The sequence below is a fragment of the Dicentrarchus labrax genome, unplaced genomic scaffold (genome assembly GCF_905237075.1).
Source record: "Dicentrarchus labrax unplaced genomic scaffold, dlabrax2021, whole genome shotgun sequence".
In the NCBI taxonomy this organism is placed as follows: domain Eukaryota; kingdom Metazoa; phylum Chordata; class Actinopteri; family Moronidae; genus Dicentrarchus; species Dicentrarchus labrax.
Window position 1 is genome coordinate 7,104,826 of NW_026136704.1, and position 24,681 is coordinate 7,129,506.

General features: G+C 38.5%; 2 protein-coding genes across 2 annotated transcripts in view; one reads left to right on the forward strand and one right to left on the reverse strand.

Annotated features, from left to right (window-relative positions):
- Positions 1-2,363, reverse strand: part of LOC127361993 (uncharacterized) — a 28,185-nt gene extending 25,822 nt beyond the window's left edge. The window contains exons 1-2 of the mRNA XM_051397238.1: positions 2,010-2,363; positions 794-943 (exon numbers count right to left, since the gene is read on the reverse strand). Of these exons, the coding sequence (XP_051253198.1) occupies positions 794-943; positions 2,010-2,363 (504 nt within the window). The remainder of the gene's footprint in view (positions 1-793; positions 944-2,009) is intronic.
- Positions 1-16,922, forward strand: part of LOC127362171 (septin-2-like) — a 40,952-nt gene extending 24,030 nt beyond the window's left edge. The window contains exon 4 of the transcript XR_007884390.1: positions 16,859-16,922. The gene's annotated coding sequence lies outside the window, so the exon portion shown is untranslated. The remainder of the gene's footprint in view (positions 1-16,858) is intronic.
- Positions 16,923-24,681: the final 7,759 nt, after the last annotated feature.

Genomic DNA, 24,681 nt, shown 5'->3' on the forward strand with positions numbered 1-24,681 from the left:
AGAAAATGAATCAACGACTTTGACAATCAATATATCAATTAGCATGCAGAAATGAATTGTGCTGTGGTTCTAGATTTGCTGCTTTTCTGTTTTATATCACAATACATGGAATATCTTTTGGTTTTGGAATTTTTGGATGAAAAAGTAATCTTGGTGTGAGAGAACTTGGGATGACAATTTGTCACTGTTTTGTACATTTCATAGACAGAATAATGAATAGGGAAAACTCTTTAAAAGAATCAATAATGGCAGTAATATTTTTTTGCAGCACTGCTAGAAATGACTCAGTTCTACACTATACCTGCATACTGGTGGAGTCTTGATTATCACCATCATCACCACAAACGGGTCCAAAGTTTACTTCAAAGTCCTCAAAAGATGCTTGGATGGCATTCATTCATGTGATTAAAACATCTTGCACCTGAGCAGATTGTTTTGGTATATGCATATTGAGTTAATGTGTCATTGAACTCAAAACCTTTTGCCCACTTCCATCATCTTAGCTGCAGTTAAAATTTGAGATGGATTTACATTTGTTGTTTGCAACAAAATCATGGTCTCTTAAACCCCATCTCTGTGTCCTCTTAGACTTCACGAGTTCGCAAGTTTTGAATTTTATCTTTGACATTATTTTTGGTTTCAATTTTGTATTTGATATTTTGATTGATCAATTTTTGTTTCAATTTTAAAAAGTATTATTTGAACATTTTGGCACAAATTAATCTCCATACAACACAAGTTCCATACTGTATATCACAAACTGGGTCCATAAAAATGCAATACTGGGGCTTACTTTTTCATGGTTTTCCTGCATTGAGCCACTGGGTGCTGGATCTAAATCAGTGGAGCTCTCTGGATGATCCACTCGATGATCAGTTCCAGTCCTCCAGTGGTGACGTCTCCTGGTTTTGTTCCTCAAGGATCGTCTCTGCATTGTCCTAGTCTATAAACAAATCAGCAGATCAGCAGATTATAGGCTTATACAGCCATGATTGTCCAACTGTTCAATACAAGTCTTTCTGAACTTATTGTGATTGAACATGCACATAAGTGGAGAGAGAAGTGAAGCAAATATGTTTAGAAAATTGTATTAACCTGACCTAACCTTGACCTCTTGCTCTATCACTCCTGATTCAGCAGATAAATATTTTTTTGTTTGACACTGAGTTAAGACAATAGATTTATCCTCAAAAATCACTGATTCAAGTTGTTGAATTTCATGAGAAGAAAGACAGATAAACTACATGGTTGTCCACAAAGAATGAATTGCGCCTGCTAATTGCACCAGAATTGTGCAGCATTTGCACCCCCAATCTGCCCCGTTTAATGCCGTCTAATTGAGTATGCCATATTTAAGAACACAGATTGGTCTATAATGAACACTGCAAAGAGCACAAATGCCCTACATTGCATGTCTTTAATTAGCAGAAGTGTGCACAAACAAAGCTCTCCACAATCACAAACCAACTTTCATGTATTTGTACTATTATAGTATTCTACATCTATAACATAATCTACTGAGATTTTCCTTCATAGTACAGCTATTAATGTGAAAAGGGGCAAGTTTGATAAATGTTAGATTAATGTCTGAATCATACAATATTGTTGTTCAGGTGTCACTGAATGTATGGATTTCACAAAAACATCAGTACTGATATTATGTTTGTTGCCCACAGCTGGCTGCAGCATCACAAGGCAGCGGAAACTATACGTACGTCTCCAAACTAAGAAAGAGGCTGATGTGTGCGTTTACACACGGTGCTGAGGTAGCTTCATTAACATGATTGGCCAGGATTTGATGATAGTTAATGTTCTGTGTTCTACTATACATCTCTACAGGTCAGCTGTTACACACTGTTTCCAGGTTTATACAGACTTTATGGATACATTCTGAACCTCATCCCATCTGTTATTTTTATTTTAAAATCTGAAATATATGATAGTCCCTGATCAATATTCAGTACCTAGAGTATGTTTTGATAACAGAAATGTGGCAGAAGATAAATTACCTTCATTGGCCTCTCATCTGTGGGCTCGAAGTCAAATGATGCATCAGAGAGAAGTATTACATCTTTAGCCTTGGAGGTTGTGTAGATGCGCAGCATTTGTATCTTAGTCTGCTCGTACAGCTGGCTCACTGTGACTTCAGGGGATACTGCATTGTGACCAAAATCACGAATATCAAACTCGAGGTCTTCCATTGGTCCTTTAGATGAATATCCATTTGGAAAAAACAAGCCCTTGCCCGTCTCCAGCAGTTCACCCATAGTTACTGATTTCTCCACTGACAGGTGCCGTGTTCCACCTCCATTTCTTGTTTTGATCTGGTGATAAGTGCCGTTATCAAAGTGGAGCCATCCCATTTCAATCTGCCGGGTGGCTTTGGCTGAATGTTTATTGCCAACAATGTTGCCAACTGTTTGTCTGTCGGCAGGAGTTTTCCATTGTTCCGTTCCTTACTTTTCATTTGTCACAGTTCTTTGACGACAAAATGCAAGTCGCCCCCATATCTTACGATATACTGTCCTAACTCCTCATCTGTCATAACACCTATGACGTTGATGTCGATCTGTAATAAGCAAGGCAAACGTCAAAAACGTTTGAAAAATTACATTAACATAGTGGGTAGAGAAAGCTAGCAACATTAGGCTACACATGTATTGCTTACTTTATGTCACTAAAGTTAACATTTATCTTTACCTTGTCATCTTTTAGTTGGTTGATGACACTATCAGGTATGTTTCGCGTTTTCAGGAAAGAGAATAAGTCCACTTCTGCAGCCATTCTTTGAGGTTAAGATCTTAATGAGCCTAGAGGCATATGCACAGGAAGCACAACCGCCTGTGCTTAATCTAAGGTTTCTCGCAAGATCCGTATCTGGTGCGCACAAGATCCGTATCTAGTGTGCACTAGATACTATCTAGTGCGCATTAGATACGTTTCCTCCCCCCCCATGTCCCTTTAGGGGCTCCGTAGTTTTCCACTAGGTTTCAATACTTATTGATTACTCTGTAGGCGGGGGTCCAGGTTTACTGTTTTTGATCCACATGCTCAAACTGCGCATATGTTTCTTTTAATGTTCAACAAACATGCATCTACCTGAAAACCTGCCCTGTGGAAAACTGCGTCCAAAGGCATTGCCTCATCCTGTACACTTGCAACATAATCTTCTACCATCTATCAATATCTGTATCTCATATTCTAAACAATCTTGTTTCACATTATATGCTCCCTCGGTCATTCCTTAACAAAAATTTAACCACTACCACAAGCATCAACAATCAGATCTTGTTGCTTCATGGAACCACGCAGCAAAATATTATCAACGTACTGGGAACAGGGCAAAACAGCTAGCCTGGCTCTGTCCTAAAGTAGCAAATGAACACAACATTCAAATCTTATCATTTAGTTGCAAGGTATAACTTCAGCCTACCTTTCTGTACTGAACAACATAGTCAGTCAGTTGAGAGTTGTAAGCACCCAGGCGGTCAGCAGGTTGTTTAATATGGATTGTGTGGGTTCTATGTTAAAGTTTACAGCGCTGCACAGGATTCATTTACTGACGTGCTGTCACACCAAACTTGTTTTAGAGATCTAAACACAAATTAACTGACTATATTAAGAAAACCCTCTGGTCCCTGAAACTATCCATGCAAAAATATGAATTCTGTACGGGTTGAGCAACAACAATCTTTAATTCTTTGGTTTTACACTATCTTATATTAATTTACATGGCACACCAGGAATTGTGAGATACCACTTGAAAATCAGTAACTATTATTTATATGTATGCCTATATGTGGTAAACTTGTAGACCCTATGTATACATAGACGAGCACAATATTTCCTTTAGCGACCAAGCAATAAGTAAACTTATGACGGAACACTGACTCTTTTTTTTGCTGAATATTGTGTCAAATATGAACAGTATACCTCACCACCTCCAGGCAAGTCACCACTGGAAATTACACATAAACCACATTAAAGTCACACTGACTCATATTCTTAAAGTTCCCCTCCAGACATGTATTATGACATATACAAATAGACTCCTAGGAATAATAATGTATGTCTGTTTTTGTTTTTTCACAAAAGTATAATTTCCTAATTTCCTTCATTAAAATCCATAAAAAGTCATCTACTCCTTCTACCTCCATTTAAAGACTGCAGAATCTATGAATATATAAATGTTGTGTCCAGCAGGAAAACTTGAATGAACAAGATGTCTCCTCCTTCACTGTAAAGTCCATTCTCAGTGGATGTGCACTGGTGGCGTCAGGTTTCTACATCACACTGTGCAAGTTGCATACTGGACCAGGACTGACTTCCTAACTATTTGTGATGTCACAAATCCTGCTGGTAGGCCCTGCCCCTTAAAATAAGATTTTCAATGAGCACAGAGAAACTTTCCACTTTCAGCAGATAAATGTGAAAACATACTTATAATGTCAAACTCTGCACAGAATTCAAACAGCACACTGTAGGAATGAGAAGAACAACTGATTTCTGATTGGAGGGGGACTTTAACATTGCTGCTGAAATCTCAACTTTTTGTAAACAAAATTAAAAGGAATCCAAACATTGAGTGAAGACAACTCCTGAAAATAGTGCAAATGTACAATTAAATGTATGTATGTATGTATGTATGTATGTATGTATACATTTCTGTTGGTCAAAGCTTCCAATGCTAATGCTCATGTTGTCTCGCCATCTGTGATGAGGACCCTCCACAGAGACAGAATCGCCACAGGCCACAGTAAGGTTGGCGCTCGATGCAGCAGTAAGCCTGTGGTAGCAGAACAGGTCTTGATAGGGTCTGCAGAGAAAGAGGATTAGGCTCAGTAGCATTCATTTTACAGCACACTTTTACTCTGCTACATTGGCATAGGTTGAAAAAAAAATGTCCAACATCCCTGAGGGTGTATTTAAGGTCCAGTGTGTAACATTTGAGGATCTATTGGCAGAATTGGAATATAATATTCATTGGTATGTTTTCATTGGTGTATAATCACCCGAAAATAAGGATACCTTAGAATGTGCCTTTTTATATCTAGACACCACAAGTCACCTTCCAAGGAGACCGCCATGTTGAACCGGCATGTTTCTACAGTAGCCCAGAACGGACAAACCAAAAAGCCTTTTGCAGCCACCATAGTTTCTCATCATCAAATCATTAAATCTCCTCATCAAATACAGACGCAAAATTAGTTCACTTCTTGCAATCTGAAACTTTGCCATTAGATACCACTAAATCCTACCCACTGGTCCTTTTTTCTAAAAATTACAAATAATCCATCACTTATGTACGGAGCCCCTAAAGGGACATGGGGGGAAAAAAAAACACACTAGATACGTTTCATTTTTTTTTTTTTTTTCCCATGTCCCTTTAGGGGCTCCGTACTTATGGCTTGCAACAATAAAAATCTACCCAGTGTGTGGTCAATTTAGCACCAACGCAGTACTGGGTTAACTTTTCACAGTAACAATGGGTCAATTTTAATAGTGTAGTTTAACCCTGCAAAGCCTGAACCATGAAATAATTGCCAGAAAATTATGTTTGGGGTGTTTATTGAACCTGCTGACAAAAAATAAATATCAATTTGCATATATGAATTCTTATTTGTATCATAGTTGATACATCAAGTCTTTTTGCGCAATTTGAAGAAAAATAAAACATTAACAAATAAAACATTTTAACCTATTAAAACTTTGAGTTTCCTTTTTTTTTTTTTTTTTAATTTTCTTCAAACATACAAAATATTTTTTTTCCATATAACACAACATCATACCTTCTCAAATGAAGTTTTCATGCAGGAATGACAAATCCACCAGTGGAACCAGCATATCATTTTTGCTACATTGGTATTTTCGTGCAATTTGTTGTTCATTTTCTTAAACAAACAAAAATATATAAAACACTGTTTAATTCATTAAACTTTGAGTTTCCTTTGAAATTTTCCTCAAACATACAAAATAATTTTTTTTGTTCAAAAAGATATCCCAATTTTACTCTAAATATACCTAATCATGTCAGTTAAACCTTTATTAGTTTATCTAAATGAGAAAAATGTATCATAAGTATAAATTAACTTGTGAAATATTAGTTTTGCATTACATCAATCCATTAAATATTCCTATTGAAGTTTCAGTAACAATTTTAAAGTTTTTCTTACCTTAACTTTTTAAAAATTGACAAAAATATAATAATAATAATATAAATAAATAAAATTACATGTGGGTCACTTGACGGCAGACATTTTGGATGTCTCAAGTGAAGGCCCTCTGGTGTATAAATTACTGATCCCTAGTGGATTATCCAGGTACTGCATGTATCTGATTGTAAATATCAGTTTTTTCAAGGAATATATCACACTGATGTAGAAGTCTCGAAAACTCATGTATCAAACATGATACACTTGGCTTTACAGGGTTAAGAGTGCAATACTTGGACTTGTATTTTCAGATGAAAAAAAAAAAAATTCCTTTACTGGTTATGACGATTGTCTTCTTTTCTTTCCTCTTTTTTCGTATCAGTGTGCAGTTGTACTTTAAGGTTTTGATGTGCTGATTCAGAGGATATTCTGGGAGGATATGCTTGCACATCTCCCCAGATGCTTTAACCACCAGGGACCCCTCAGGTGTCATCAATTCACAGTCGAAATGTGGAGAACCTGGACATGCTTCATAATAGCAGTCCAACCTTTAGTGGATCAAAATGTTGTGGTTAATTTTGTACCACAACCTACAGCAAATACATACCAAATACAGGCACTGAATGTGAGAACTTGTGTTCTTGTGTCATTGCATTAATGAGTAGACTAAATGCTTGAACCTGAGGCTTTTGTTCTTGGTGAGGCAAGCAGATGCAATGCCAAAATCCCCGGACTTTTTGGCAGAAGTAGAACCTGCGAATGGATGACAAGTTGCTGTATAAACCATACTGTATTTATTATTTTTATTTCAAGATGCTCCTTACACTTATACCCAATTTCAGTTCTATTAGCACCACAGTGTGAGAGTTTAAAAAAAATGTTTTAGGAGACTATTTGCTTAGACGAAAAGGTTGATACCACACTCATGCCTGCACGCTAAGTATGGAGCTATAGCCAGGAGGCGATTAGCTGCCTCCAGTCTTTTTGCTAAGCTAGGCTGTCACCTAGGGGCAGTGACCTGCTGGAAGCTTGTCATCACAGTGAGGTTGTAAGGCAACCTGTGGAGATGATACACAGAAATTATAAATGAGTGGATAAACTGTTCTAGCTCTTACACCACAAATTTGAGTGTTTTAGATTACTGTTTTGTATGTATTAAACAATATACAATATGCTAATTATTAAGCTTTAAAGGTGTTTCGTTTTCCACTTTTCTTCTTTTCCTTGGACAAATCCATGCCAGCTGTTTCTTCCATCTAATTTCCACGGTAAGACTACTCCTCCCATTTAGCGTCAGACTTGTATAACATTGTTGGAGTCTGGGTGTACAGTTTTTTAAAATAATTAAAATCGATTTAGCAGAACCAGAGATGACAGGTTTTTTTTGGTAGTTGTTTTTGTTTTTATTCTATTCATTCTTCCTCCTTGTCAAAACCTGGCGTGCATTATCCACAATGTAATCACTGTCAGTTCTGTCGGAGATTCGGGATTATTATTCTGGTAGCGGCTCACCTTGAGCCACTAACTTCAAGTAGAGATGTCGAGAGGGCTACAGAGCTGTGGTAAACACTACTTTATAATGCAACAGCCCTCAATCTGTTTTATTTTTAAACTTGTCATCTTCAGACCCAGCCCCCTGCAGAGAGACCCAAGGTTTCTATACAATGTTTTTCACATATGCAATAGTACCTGTAACACCTGGAAACACACTTTGATGTGCATAATAACTAGAGTTCCCCTTTTAAGCTTCGCTAATCGCCTACCAGCTTTTCTCAATACTTAATCACCGACATGAGAGTGGTATCATTTATTAATATTTGTTTGCCATTATTCATTCTGTAATTATATGTATTTTTTGGAAATTCTACAATGTTGAATTACTGCTGTTGTACTGTGCAGTACAAGTTAACACTGTCTGAGTTCTACAGGTGACTGCTGATTGTTTTGTTTTTTATTATGTAACATCACACACTATATTTTCCCCAAATTCTTTTCCATAACTAACAAAGCACCAACAGCAAAACAAACAAGCACAATAACAACAACTCAATAGTGTAAGGACGGAGGGTGGGCCAACAGTGATGTAATCCAATATCTGTAATCTGATTAAGGCTTGTTCTGCTGATTGATGAGCTTGTTACAGAAGCAGCAGTAACAAATGAAATGATGTCAGCCTCTTCCTGGCTCTCAAAGCTAGAAACTCAACTGTCTGCTGCTCATATCCTCTGTTACCATCATACATAATGTATTATGATGCATCTAAATATATTTAATATACTGTATATTCATTTAATAGTGAATTGTTATATTAGTGTAAAATATTAGCTCCATTATATTATTTCAAGTCCTTACCTATGAAGATGAGGAGAAGAGACAGAGGGATGTTCATTTTCCTGATCTGACTGACATTTGACAAAAACAAAACATCTATGAGAGGACTACATTACACTTGAAAATTAAACTTTATGACCATTCAATCTAAATGCAGCTCTTCATCATTTTATTTTTTTTATTACTTATTCAGCTCTGGCTATGGAACCATGCACATAAGGATTAAAGTGTTTGAGGGAAAGCAAATCCATATTAATAGACAAACACCATATTTAATATGGTCCAGCAGCAGTGCATAAAGAACACTTTTTTTATAAGCTTGTAAAAACCATGAAATGAGAGTAAACATTAGTCTTTTATCTCACTTTTATGGGAACTGGAAGCCATTTCCAACATTTATTTTATGCTATGTAATGTATAAATAGCCTTCAACTTAAAAGTCAGACAACACACTGCTGTATTTCAACAGGTCTCATGCACTGTTCAAGTAGAAATACAGTACGTAAAACTGCATGCAAAATGTAAATGTATTTCAATGTCTTACCTTTGATGTGCTTTTTGTTTTATTTTCCGTAACTTGCAGCAGTTGAAGAAATCAAACAATGAGTGTAATGGGCTTGGTAGGGCGTGATGAGGAAAGCAGCTGGAATGGAGTTGGGTGGGAGGGTCGGGTGGAGGAAAGCCTTAAAGTGCTGCTGTACTGCGCAGTACAATTTATCACTGTCTGTCTGAGTTCTACAGGTGACTGAGCAAGAAACTTAAGTGTCTGCAAAGTGTGAAAAGTAATTGCAAAAATAACAATCAGCAGAGCATAGATGAGCAGACTATAGTGGCCAATATGCCCTTCTGGTAAAAAATAATATAGACCTACAGTAGCTATATGTATGTGTGATTAGCTTTATTGAGATTAAAATGGTTATATTTGGATGAAGGTACACATTTGTTAAGCCACAGAGATTGGTGATATTCAACCTCTTGAACCATGAAATCCACCTTAAATGTTCCCGTTAGTGGCTTTTAAGTGATAAAGGGAAGTGAGTGAAGCATTCAGACCCAAGACTCCAGTTTTATATGGCCACACCATTCAATCACATAGATATACCTATCTTTTGCATAATTTTAGACACAACCCAGTAATATTTGGTATCTTTGGAAGTTCTGCAGGTTTGAACAAAGCTTTGCTGCATAGCATTACTTTGTGAAGCCAAAGCCAGAATACTTGTGTGGTTGGAGGTATGTTACCTTATTTGTGCAAGGTTTAGGGAAGATTCAACCAGATGCTATCACAAATATACATTGTTTGAAAGCACAAGTAACTTATATGATTCTGTGTAAACCATTTTAAAGGACAAGGCTGCCATTATTCTATGTTTTTCTCATTACCAACAACATGAAAATAACAAAACCAAGCAATGTCCTAAAACAGCTGTATTTTACCAAGTGTCACCCAAAGTAAGATCCTCAAGCACACAGGAAACAATGCCAAGCAGCACCATAGCAGTTGCTATATTCACCTAAAAATAAAAACGGAACAAATTTAAGCTGCAGATTGTGTTGTCAACACTGTAAACCTTGTGTCTGTCATTGTGGAAATCTAAAATCCATAACCCAAGTGCATTATACAAGTCTACCAGTCTTCCAATCTACCTACTCATTTTCACCAAGTCAAGAAAATGTGCTTTTTAATACTAATACTACATGCAGTTGCATTAGCCAAGGAAGTGTATGTGTGTGAGTATATAGATATTAAGTGTGTTCCAGTCATTAGTGCATTAGGACTAATGGATATGGAATAGATAATGTTTTCATTTCCTGGTCCTCGTTCCCCAAAGAGAAATAAGATAACATCTCATAGTATTTGGATATGTATTGAGCTTTCCATGGATAAATAGTTTTTGCAGACCATGCACACGTTTGTTAGTTTGTCTTCAGATAATGTAGAGTCTCTAGGTAATCTAATCTAAAATATGATTGTTGTTGTTGTTGTTGTTGTTGTTACACACAGTCCATGTCTCTAAATCATACCAGAGACACAATCAGAAATCTGCAGCACAACCTGTTCAGTTATGTGTTGGGGAAACCATAAGTTTACCAGTACAACAATTTTCACTAGAATCACAATGAAAATTACAATTAAATTGTTGTTTCACTCCATAATCTTTTAGAATAGAGTATTCCTGGGCTATTAAAGTAAAAGTGAAAACTAGGCTGAACCTGCATCCCATTGTTAAAATGGAAATTTGGCAGGTTTGTCTGTGCTTAAGTTACTGTCACAGCTTTTTGCATTTTGCCCTCCTCCTTCTTTAGTTTAGTGGGACCAGTAACTGTCATTTCCTCTTTCAAGGCAGCTTCCTTGTCCCACTCTACCTCATGTTTTCTCTTCTTACTTCACTCTGTCGACCTCCTACTACTACTAGGGGCTTTAATTGATTTTGACGTATATATGTCAACGACTGTTAATATAAAAAAGTATATATTGGCACCACTTTCCTAATAGACTCCTGGTGTCACCTTTTCAGTAACATATAGCCAAAGTGTTCAGGTTTGTAAAAACAAAGGAGACCTAGAACTTAAGGATTCATAAAGTTTCAGGTCATGGCAAGCTTGAGGTTAGAGGTTGTCCATTTCGTGTTGTGGAAAAAGCTTAAACAGTACTGGAATAAATGCACAAAAATAGTTGTATTCAAGGTGGTGATACATTTGGATATAGATGAAAGATCAGACTCTTTGACATATTATATTTTTTATGATGATATAAGTAAACTTGGATACCATTAGATTTTTGTGAGTAGAGGTCATTGTTGTCCAGTAGTGAGGTAAAAAGTATAGGGTGTGGAGGACAGGGAGGTGAATGGGCATATTGAGAGTTTGGCATGCACAATATTGCAGTTTGTGCAACCCACAAATGCCATTAATGTTTGCCTTTTCATTGTAACGGGTCGGTTTAGGACCCAAATGCAGGCAGGCAGTCTGTAATGACCTTTATTTTCAGCTTGTGGAACAAACAAAGCAAGCAAGCAGCAAACGATACTGTTCAATTCTGGCTTCGGGCTGTGAACCCTCAATCTCTTGCAGGAGTCTGGGAATCAAATCAGCCGAACCGGAGCTCTGGTGTGTACAGTTCAGATGAGGGCTTTCTGTACTCATGAGGTGGCTCAGGGTAGAGTGGAGAATCAGTAGAGGAGCAGGCAGGCGAATTCTCATCCGAGATGTAGTTGTCAATCGTCAGAGGAGGAACCCACATCATTGTTGTCATCGCCATCGTCAGGTGGTTTGGACGGTTGAGGACGCGGACCCTTTCGGCCAGCCCCCCTGGTGGAAGTGGCAGTCTTGGAGGTGTTAAAATAATTCTGCAATAATTTAAAACTGGAAGAAGATCGGAGTCAGTCACTCTTCATTAAGTACAAAATTTCCATCACAGGAGGGTAGGTCAGGGTTGCGGTGATGGAAATCCGTGATGAGGTTGTTTTCAGGGGGCTGGAACTATGGGCTGAAACTATGGGCTGGAACCCATAGGTGCACTGGAAGGGGGAGAGTCCTGTGGCGGAGCTGGTCAGGGTGTTGTGGGCATACTCGACCCACAGGGGTTGCTGAGACCAGGACGATGGCTGCTTAGAAACCATGCAGCGTAGTGCCATCTCCATCTCCTGGTTCTTCTTCTTGGTCTGACCATTGGACTGGGGATGGAACCCGGATGACAGGCTGACGGTGGCCCCGATCAGCGCACATAATTCCCACCAAAATATCGAGGTACACTGGGGTCCTATGTCCGAGACCATGTCAGCCAGAAGACGTGGAGCAGCACCAGTTCAGCTGTTTTTCAGCCGAGGGGAGCTTGGGCAGAGGAATGAAGTGGGCTATCTTGCTGAACCTGTCTACCACTCTCAGGATGGTAGTGGGGCCGTGGGAAGGTGGCAAACCAGTGACAAAGTCCAAGGAGATGTGGGACCAGGGACGATAAGGCACAGGTAGAGGCTGCAGAAGACCAGCAGGAGCCTGATGGGAAGGTTTGTGCTGGCTACAGACTGGCTACAGGCCCCCACGAACTCCCAGGTGTCTTGGTTCAGGGTTGCCCACCAAAACCCCTGCTGAACCACCTCCTTGGTGCGCTGGACCCCGAGATGACAGGTGAGTCAGGAGCTGTAAGCCCACTGCAGGGCGTCAGACCGGAGGGTAGAGGGGATGAACAGGCAGTCAGGAGGGCATGACCTGGGTCCAGGCTGATCCTCCAAAACCGCCTTAACTCTCTCCTGTACTTTCCAGGTGAGGGGGGGCAACCAGGAATGGTTGCTTGGTACCCCGCAGCCAGTGGCGCCATTCCTGCAGGGCCAGCATGAAGGCCAAGAGCTCTCAGTTGACGATGTCATAGTTTCTCTCAGCAAGGGACAGATGGCTCTTGGGAGAAAACAGCTCCTACCCCTATGTCGGAGGTTTCCACCTCCACCATGAATTGTCTCTAAGGTGTAACGCACCACTTTGTTGGGTGTTACAGTGGTTTAACTGTATTAGTTTAATCAATTCATTTTGTTATCAAAGTTTATAATTATCAAAATATAATAGAAAATGACTATTCATGAATATCAGATGATGTCACAAACTTATCCTCACCTGACGTCACTCACATTCTAACTTGTCTGACCAGTTGTGCGGTCGGGTGCAACAACAAAAAAGGAGACCCCAAAATATCCTTTTACAGACTACCTCAGGACGAAGAAAGACGTCATCAGTGGCTTGCAGCCATCAAGATGGCAGACTGGACACCAACTGCAAACACTCGTCTGTGCAGTGCTCATTTTATCTGTGGTGAGTGGATGTAAATATGTTGTTAGCGAGCTAAAGCTAATCGCCAAATTGTATTATAGACTATAACATTCAAATCTTTCCAAACAGTATTAATTAAGCAATCAGTGTGAATTGGTTTATATACTGTGTCAGCAACAGCATGAGTCTAGCGTAAAATGTCAATTTATCGTGTTACAATATCTGGTAGAGACATCACATCAGTCATTAACGGTAGCTGAGGATATTGTTCAAGCTCAGAACCAGTTTAAGATTATAGCCCGAAAACACAACCATCTCTTTTTGTGTGTGTGTGCTTTTAATGGTTTTAGTGTAAATGAGTTAATGCCATAGCCTCCCCTCTGCTCTCTGTCCTGTAATGTTATTTACCACATATCTCACCGATATTATTCAAGTGCTCCTAAGACTGGTGACATTAGCAAGTGGTTAGCTTGTAACATACTAGTATTATTTATTTTACTGACATTGTAGATTTCTTTCCAATAACATATTGTTCACATTTGACATAATTTCATTCACATGTTGTTGACTTTTGAGAGTTATTCACAATCTAAATTCTACCCTGAAATCTTTGTCTCTCCAGGTGTGAAGAGCCAGAACCCTCTGAGCCCTGACTTTGTACCAACAATATTTCCGTACCTCAGCTCCCCCAACAAGAGGAAGAGGATTAATCAAATGACACGATTCAAACAAACACAGGAACTGAAAAGAAAAAGAGTAGTTAGTTTGGACAGAGGAGAGACTGGAAAAGAAGAAGAGGGAGTGGAGCTGGACAAAGATGACAGGCAAGAGTTTGACAGAGAAGACAGATGAAGAAGATAGACAGGAGATTGACAGGGGAGACGAAGAGGTGTTGAGTAGAGAAGATGGACATGAGTTGGATGAAGAAGATGGACAGGAGATTGACAGGGGAGACGAAGAGGTGTTAGGTAGAGAAGACGGACATGAGTTGGATGGAGAAGAAGAGGGACAGGAGATTGAGAGTGAGGAGCCTGGATTGGAGACTAGCAGTGATGTAGACCTAGCCCTGGGACGTTCTTGTGGAAATGCCTCTTGTGAAGCCACAATGAAACGATTAAATGAGGAGTGCATAAGATTACAGACAGAAATATGGAAGCTGAAGGGTCAAGTAAATTCATTGTCTTTCAACCAAGAAAGTTTGAAGGACAAAGATGACAAAGTACATAAATTAACTGGCCTGCCTTCATATGTTAAACTAATTGTTTTCTCTTTTATCTTATCACTCATCAAGTTGAAATCCTGTTTATCCCCTTTTCAGCAGTTTCTGAATTAATCATTAATGCGCCTGAGAATGAACTTGCCACTTTTCTTTTTAGCTCATGTGTTTCATGTATCAACATCAACGGCTGGTCGGGTTTTCAACAAAACATTGAATGTTATGAATATCAGGCTTTGTAATATCATAAAGTGGCCAAGCAGAGATCAGATCCTCTGTAGTCTCCCAAGGTGTTATAGGAACTGCTTCGAAAATTGAAAGACCAAAGGAAATGAGAGCAAGAGCACAAACATATTCTCAGTATAAGCATCATAACACAGTTAAATACCTCATCTCCATAACTCCACAAGGGGTCATCAGCTTTGTTTCGAAAGGTTGGGGCGGGAGGACAAGTGATAAGCATGTGACTGAGAACAGTGGATTTCTTGAGTTATTGTCCCCTGGAGATGTTGTTCTTGCAGACAAAGGGTTTAATGTGGCAGACTCTTTGGATCTTGTTAATGCTCGACTCAAGATACCGGCATTTACTAAAGGAAAACAGCAGCTTCACCCAGCTGATGTTGAGTCATCGCGGGGACTGGCAGCAGTGCGCATCCATGTTGAGAGAGTTATAGGCCTAGTACGGAATAAATACACCATTTTGCAAGGAACTATACCAATAACACTGTGCTACTCAACCCCAGATGGACTCACACCTCTGGACAAGATGGTGAAAGTGTGCTGTGCCCTCTGTAACCTTTGCCCTCCTGTTGTTCCACCAGAGTGAGTGAGTGATTGTGTTTATGTGACGTTAATAAGACACACAGGACACTGTTTATGGCTGATACAGTACAAATATTTTATTTATTTAAATGCCAAACTTTGTCAAACAGAAGAACAAGGCCAGTTAAATTGTCACTGCTTATTAATTCATTTAGCAGGATATGGAATTGTATGTAATAGGATATATTTTCAAGATATAAATAGTATTTACAATTTGGCAGGACACTAGACAGGGCACTCAAATCTGATTTGCACTCTCCAAACCAGCTGAAAGGCAATAGGAGGAACCTCCCCACCAAAACAACTATATACAAATCAAAGAAAGCAAAATAACAAATACTGTGAATCACACACAGAAAACTTGATACAGTCTACAGTGTAACAGTATACCGTATATACAGTATATATGTGTGCGTGCGTGTGTGCCATCAAGACTAAGGGGAATTAACTAATACAACCTGAAGCATTATTCTCTAGGGATAACAGTCTACCGTATTGGTGTGTGTGTGTGTGTGTGTGTGTGTGTGTGTGTGTGTGTGTGTGTGGTGTGTGTGAATAAAAAAAAAAAGAATTTCTGCAATAGGTGATTAATAAAGTATATATCATTGTGCCCTGTGTATAACATTGTGATTATTATGATTATTATGATTAATAATCATTAGTCTGTGCTGGTGTACCCTATGCATTTGGTGCCCTATGTATAGCGCATGCTGCACTTGGCACTCTGTAATAACTGATAATTCCCCTCAAAAACAATTAAAACTAAAGTAATGAGTAGAAAGTACAAATTATTGTATAAAATATAGGGAATAAAAGACAAAAAATGAAAAAGATACCTGAAAAAAGTATTTGCACTAGTTACTTCCAACCTTTGGTTATATTATATGAAACAATGTGTTAAAATGATGCCTTTGTGTAGACCCAATTTGGCTTATCAATACAAGAGGACCTTGGAGAAATTACTTCACACTAATCAATATTTTATCACTGTCAACCTACAACTGAATAAATTATGAAAATGATTAACCAAATGTGTGTTTTGTGACACAACTGGATGCAAAGAGGATGAAAAGACATCTTTGACATTCAGACTGAATATCACCCAGTTTTCAACTCGAAATCAACATTGAAATCCCGATTGATGCTCACTGGGAAGTGTTACGCATTAAACACCATAGACATCCAAATTGATTTACAATAGATTCTCATTATACAAACTGTGCATATTCACTAAAATACTACATACATTCATCTATCTTTCTCCTTCCATTTCTTTCCACGAAAAGTTTTTACACCAGTTTTAAAAACTGTAATAGACTCTGGTAAACCACTTCTAGTACAATCAAATTGTGTGAGGTAATGAGCTGAGAGCTAATGGTCTGAATTGTGGTGGGGGTGGTCAGTGAGATCTATTAGCGCTTCACTGTACCAACCAGATTGGCAGTACTGGGAATAATTTTTCCATTACAGGGAGACATTGGATTCCTTTAAAAAGACTCCATCATCTCCACTTCACTCACAGTCACAAGACTGGGTTTGGATCACGTAATATGTAACTCATGCCTTCTCTCTACAGGGTGGTGTGTACGATGAGGGGACTCTCAGTGCTTACATCACTGCTGCGATTTTGGAGATGAATATGTCAGTACCTGTGAGTAGACCTCTTTCAGCACCATTCACTGTTTTCCTCTTTAACTGCATGACTCATGTGGAGATTCATGTACAGAAAGCAACAAAACTATGAAAAATGACACAATATTACAAATGATTTGCTTCTCTGTAGGATTTTAATTATTTCTACATCGGCCCTGATTTAAACATAATACATTTAATTGAATTATTTACTGATCAAAACATGTTTTTAATCTGTTAAATGATCCAGTGGTTATGAAGAGCCTGTCTTGCCTCAAAGAGTCCATCAGTGACCTCAGGCAATGGCCTATGTCTTCACCCTGGCAGGAGACATGGAGACCCGTGCTCACCTTCTGAAGCACCTAGACACGGTCACTTTAAACTAAGGTGAGTCATCATCCTAGAGGAAATCATTCTGGCTTCATTACTGTGAATGTAGCTGACCTCTTGCCTTGTGGTCTGTTTGTGGATGGCTGTTTGTAGAAGGTTTCCTCCACTGGTCTCAGACAGCGACAGAAAGGCCAGCCTCTCTGTCTGTGGAGATCAGCTCCTACGTGCTGCTGGCCAACCCAAATTTGGATGAGCTGTGCGCATTAACAGAACCACACCAGCTATCAGCTTTGCATCTTTTCGGCAAGCCAAGTGTACAACTCTCAGAACTAGCGTGGACATGCATACACTTTTACTTTTGATCAAATAAAAAAAAAGAATTGTGGTTAGTAAACACATGTACAGTGATGTTAATTGTACATTTCACTTTCTAGAAGACTCAAGATTCTACTTGATTTGAACTGTTACTTATGGGCTGGCCAAATTATTGTTACAGTTAGAGGAATCCTTTAGTAGAGTAGTCAATTGGCTGTTGATAGCAGCTCAAGGGACCACAGGGAAAGTACAAAATGTCCTGAAAAATGGTTTCTTAAAAAGAGCGGGAGCCCGGTTGAAGTTATCTGGTGGACATGTGATACTGTCACTTCTTTGGTTCTATGCATTGGGGCAGACAGCAGATGTGAATGTGATCCAGTGACACTGAAGGAACCAAGTTATAACATGTTTTCCTGGGGGAGACAGATGTTGCATCCTTAAAGGGAAATGTCATTGTTTTACGATTGCAGGCAGGTTCAAACAAATGGGCTACAACATTACAACTAGGACACACGATACAGTGTGACTGTACTGTGCAGGTGCATAAACCCTTTGGATAATGGAGGAATGAGGATCATGTCTGCAGACAGGTGACTGGCAAAGGTAGGAACACAATGAGGACAACTAGTGGGCAGGACAAGAAGAGCAGGGTCCGAAATGATGGAAGATGTTAGTGGACAGATTAATTAATCTCTTAATAAAATGTTGATAATTGTGATGAAGTAGAGAGGTCATGCTTTTCATAAAATGTTCATTTCTTTTCATAAAAATGTCTTATGCAGTATATTAATAAAAAACAAGCACTCTAATGAATGAATTAGGATACTGATAACACAGGCCACGGTACAGGCTTAGGCAAAAGTGAGGAACGAAACACTGGCAGAAGCAGTGAGAAAGGGTCAACATGGCCCGTTAAAAGAAAGGACCTGGTCCAGTGTGGTCCAGATGTGAAAAAAAACTGTGAAATTCCCCTTTGTTCTATTTGTGAAAATGCAAAAAAGGGTTTCACAAATCTGAAATTATGTTTAACGAGTCTCTGGCCTCTGAGGTAATCTAGTCCAGATTTGACAAATATAGATTTAGTGGTTTTTGAAAGTGACCTGTAAGCTTTTACAGCAGCAAGAGGAGCAAAAAATGGAGGATGTGTCGCTGGGCACTGTAAATTAAATCTCCCTCAAGTTTCCTCTTAACTACAGAATCTGACGTCAACTTCAGCATTGTTAAGATTAGTTTATCTCAATGTGTAACTGAGATATGGAGTGGACAGTGACATGTGGTGGACAAAATAAAATATATAATAAACAAATAAATTAAATTGTTATATATATCAAATGGTTTAAACTATAAACACACTTTCCATTTACCTCAAACAATTTTCATTGTTTTTTATTAAAAATCGCTGAACTTTCGCATTTCTGGTTCAGATAGGGAGAAGAGACGCAAGCTGTGCCTCACGTTAGATTGCGCAATCCCTCACAAACTGTGCTCTGCCATGCAATGAGAGCGTATTTACTGTCTCTCTGTATGTCGCCAATCAAATGTTACAAACACTTTTAATATATGCCCCCGTGACTTTTCATAGTGTAGCTGGTGTATATAATACATGTGTTTGTAACCTGTTTCGTGTGCTCAGCGATCTTACAACGGCAGTGAAGAGGTACTAGGTGAGGCAGGCAGTTCTCTTGCCTCATGGTAGGGGGCACTCGTGAGCCCAGAGATTCTTATGCTACTCCGCAGCTGCAGAGTCAGTGACAGCGAGACTTTTAAAACTGAAAGAAGACATGGAAGACTTCTACAAAAAAGTAACGGACATTTTTCTCCAGAAGGATCGGTGCATGGACTTTACATGGATTTATAAGTAAGGGTAAAACCATAATAACGTTTTTTTAAATGAAATGTGCATCACGTGGGCTACAGGTTGTCAGTGCCTCATGAACCTCACCGTGGCACGTCACTGGGAGTGGATATATAGTGGATATATGTATTCTTTTTAAGCAGCAGTCTGGTGCTCAGTCTGGTTGATTGGATGAGTTGCTCCCTGCAGCAGAGCTACAGACATCAACGCCTCTGCCTGATAAACTCTACTCACCTGAAGGAGGGGAGAGATCAAGGGTCAATACCAAAGAAGAAACTTTGTACAGCGATGATGATATAACTTAATAGCTGTATATATCTTCTTAGTGTTTTCATTTCACTCTGTTCATTCTGTTAATGCTGTTCATACTGTATATATCCTATATATTCATATATATATATATATATATATATATATATATATATATATATATTGTTTTTTATATATATATATCCCTGTACATATGTACATTACTCTGCACTTTACTGCTTTGCACTTCTGGTTAGATAGTTAGCTGCATTTCGTTGTCTAGTACTTTGTACAATGACAATAAAGTTTAATCTAATCTGATGATAAAGAGCCCAAACTTTGATTTCAGTCCTGAGTCACCAGCAGGTTGGTCCCTCCGCCCTCTGAAGTAAATTCAGATCAGTCTGGAAGTAACTCTGGCTACTTCTCCCCAACACCAGAGTTTCCTGATCCTACCATGCTCAAGTCTCAAAATGAAGTACCTTTTGAAATTGTTTGTAAAAAAAAGACAAGGTATGTTCTTATGTCCTTCTTATATAGTCTCCATAGAACTAACACCCTTATTATAAGCTTCCTTAAAATCATCACCTGGAATGCTCACCGTTCAGTCGAGTGCATCAGAAACTGAATTATTTATTGAATACTGACTTTGATGTTCTGAGCACTCAAGAACTGAGACTGACCATGATGATATAATTAATCTGTGGCAAAAAGGAAGTGTTATATCATCTGGTGAGAACAGTGCTGATGGTGTTGGTATATTTTTCAAAACTCTTGAGGTCAGGAGAAGAGATATTATTCCAGGTAAACTGCTCATGTTGGATTGTTTTTTATCAAGGTGATTTACACTGCTTAAGAAGCTACTAAGAAATAAGGAAAATGCACAAAGTCATTCAGTTAAGAATATTAACTCAAACCGACACTAATTTATGGGAAATACTCAAACATAGAATAAAATACAATAAATATTAGTTTGAAGCAGATAAAACAAATATCAATTACAGAAACAATTATAAACTTAAAAACATAAATACGATGTGTATTTATGTTTTTAAGTTTATATTTGTTTATTATATTAATAATGAATTATTATATAATATATATAAACAGAAATAGATAAAAGAGGAAAGCTATTCAATCTGGGCAAAAATTAAATCCAAGTTCATTAAATCCATAATAACAAAGATGGTGATGCTGTTTCCTGTGAAAATAGGAAAATAGAAATCATGCGCAAACTCTTTAAAAAAAATAGAAATGGATAATTCAACGGTAAACCGATTTTTCCCTCCATACAACCCATCACCCTTTAGTTCACTCATTGGAGATTCAAGAAAAAATTAAGTGGTGCAGGCTATCAGCTAACAGCTAAATGTCGTGGTCCAGATGCTCTCCCCAGTGGGTTTTATCAGTTGTATATTGATGGTAAATGGACTGTATTTATATAGCGCCTTTCTAGTCTTCCACCTACTCAAAGCACTTTTACAATACATGCCATTCACTCAGTGATGGCAAAGCCCATCGAACAGAAATTAACTCACTCATTCACATTCACTCACCGATGACGCATCTACATATTATGTAAAATGCACTTTTTTTGTGTGTTTGTACACACATATGGGTATTTGGGTGGCCTACCAAATCAGAAACTAACAAATAAATCAGACCAGTCTATTTTTTTGGTCAGAAGACCTGAGCTCCAACAAGCTGTTCAGATTTTGCTCCCCTTCCTACACGAGAAGCTGATTTGCATTGTACTGCAATCACCTCCCATGGAGGAGAGCTACTGCCATGTTTGCCCTACAAGCCCTGATTGTTCCTGAAAGCCTGGAGCTAAGTGCCACGGCTGCCCTGCTGTTTGTTGCACAGACCAGCACAGAAGAGGAAGTTAAATAATACCTAATTGTTTATTTTTATGAAATGTTCCCTACAAGGACTACAACTGCTTTCTCAAAGGAGTTCTTGCACTGTATTTATGAGCTTTTGGTAAGTCACAACATAAGTTACAGTCACAGTAAAGGTCCTGTGTAATCTGTTTTAATAATTGATTAAATAAATTACCTGTTAACATTATAGCACTGTGTGTAGCTGCTGCTATTAGCTAGACATTTGAGATAAAGTTCGTAACCTCAAACTGCTTCCTTCATAAAGAACAACATATCACTACAGTTAGCTGCAACAAGGGACCCTCCGGAGACACTGCTTTATTGTTTTATAAATAAATATTACTTTAAACCACAATGAGATATTGCTCCTTTGAGTAGTTAGTTGTACTTGTACTGTGTTATATTATACTGTATCATGTGCTGTCTTGCGAGTAACACTGAATCTGCCATGCTTTACAGGTGATCTGAGTAACCTGATGAAGCTCAGGTGTTCCTGGACCCATTAAGTAATTTCCCTAAGGGGATTATTAAAGTATTTCTGATTCTGATTCTGATTCTGATCAGAGGACAGAGACAGCTGCAGCATCAGGACAGTCTGGGTATCCAAAGGAAGACTCATCAAGATGAACACTGATTGCAGAGCTCCATTACCAGCTCACACTTCAGTATACAATAAACCATATACCTTGATGAAGGACATGATCTGCACAGCTCACATAAAAGTTATAGCTTTGCTACTCGCGCCATGCACACAATTTATATTTATGTGTAACTGGAATTTGAATGAAACATGATTTAAGTAATCCAAGTTTAAATCTAGTAATAACTGTGGTTTTAGATAAATAACATGTCATTTCGCAGAGGTTTTATGAAAAACATATTTGAATTCCTGCATGTAGAAGTGTTTAAAACCTGGTCCATGTAGCATCTATCAATATCAAAATGTGAAATAGATTTGCTAGTAATCTTGTAGTAAATGACCGTAAGCAACACAACACATTTCTGTTTCACAGTCAGACTTTATTATGATGTTGACAGATAAATTATATTTATTATTGAATTATTATTCATGGTAGAAGTGCAGATAAACTTGGTTATAGTGTGTGGCTGCCTGCCAAAACCCACGGCAACACTGATGCGGCAGACGGAAGGCGGGAACTGCGGCCATGTCATAGCGCTGACCAATCAGGACAGACTGGGCTTTTCGGGAGGGGGGCATTAAAGAGACAGGGTGATTAACTACAACGATAATGAGACATAACAGCATATTTTAATGGATTGTTACAGAGCTCAGGAAGTCTGGGACGGATTGGAAGAGTTTGGACTAAAATATGATTAGTGTTTTAAGACAACTTATTCTAAGCTTTGCATGTTTTAAGTTATGGAATATATTTGCTATGGTCATACTGTTATTGACAGTAAAACAGTAATCACTCACTGAACTCCAGAGCACAAAATCTCCAGGGAAGACGTGAAGTTACTAACATGCATTAATAGGCTCAGTGCATCATGGGAAGTCCCCCTGCAGTCTAGGCCTATAGCAGCATAACTAAGGGATGGTTCAGGACTCACCTGAGCTAGCCCTATAAACTTTATCATAGAGGAACGTCTTAAGCCTACTCTTAAATGTGGAGAGGGTGTCTGCCTCCCAAACCACAACTGGAAGCTGGTTCCACAGGAGAGGAGCTTGGTAACTGAAGGCTCTGGCTCCTGTTCTACTATAGGAACCACAAGTAGCCCTGCATTCAGAGAACGCAGTGTTCTAGAGGGGGGGGTAATAGCTTACTATGAGCTAAGATATGAAGGGGCCTGACCATGAAGAGCTCTGTATTTTTTTTTTGATTCTATTCTGAATTTTACAGGGAGCCAGTGCAGAGAAGCAGCAGGAGACACTCTTTTCCTATTTCCTCTCAGTACTTAATTTAAGGGGCTTTATTTGACTGCACGTAATACAACGTTGCCAGCGTGTTTAATGTCTGTAAATAGCTAAAATCCCCAAATCTGCTAAATTAGGTCTGCTATATTTGATGTTAAAAAGTTATATACAAGATGCAAGCCTGTTATTCAGGTGCATTTTGTCAGTATCCAAAGTGACAGCAAGGCCCAGGTTACTGTCCTCACCTCTGGCTGGGGCAGTGTGTGGGTCAAATATGCGCAGTGTGACCCGCTCTCAGAGAAAAGACCAGACTGATTCTTCTTACGTTCCTAGCAATATCTACAGTAGTTGAGCCAGGTTCTTGACACAAAGCTTTTGTTTTCCATCAGAACAATTGATAATATTGCTTATCTTCTTGTTTGGCATTTCTTCTGGCTGCTGTTTGTGATACTTAATTAAAGGTTGAATGTCAAATTTCTAATCTAACACTCAAATATAACTTCTCACATTTTTTTCCTCCCTGGGAAATGAACGATAATGATATTCCAGCTGTCCAGTTTTATGGATATATATATATATTTGTCTGTTCTTTGGCATTCACTGGCATTCACTTTTTTTTAACTTTTTTAATTATATAACACATTGTTATATTTTCTATATTCATAATAATGTTGTCTAAGGGAAGCATATATAAGGTGAATAGAATTGGTCCAAACACGGAACCCTAATGGAACTCTGCAACTAGATTAAGTGAGCATACAAACTGCAATCGATCTAAAAAATAGGACTTGAACTAGCTTAGTGCGGTTCTGTTTTTGTCAATTAGATGCTCAAGTCTCTGTAATAGAACATGTGTCATATGTAGCCCTAAGATATCACAGACAAGTACAGAGAGAGAGAAGTCCATTGTCTGATGGATTTAAAAGGGCATTAATAACTTTCACCTGTGCTGTCTCTGTGCTATGATGTACTCTACTACTGAATTCTGACTGAAAGTCCTCCATCCAGCCAACTATTACTGTAACTGTTACAGTATTACCAACAGTTTTGCGACTACTTTCTCAAGAATCTTAGAGAGAAAGTGGAGGTTAGAAATAGGTCTATATTTGACTAAAACAAGTATTACAGTATTTACTAGGGATGTCCCGATCAAGTTTTTTTTAGCCCCCAATCCTATCCGAGACATTTAATATTGTATTGAGTCCTGATCTAATACTTTTTATTTATTTTTAGCTAATACAGTGCACTTCAAGCATTCA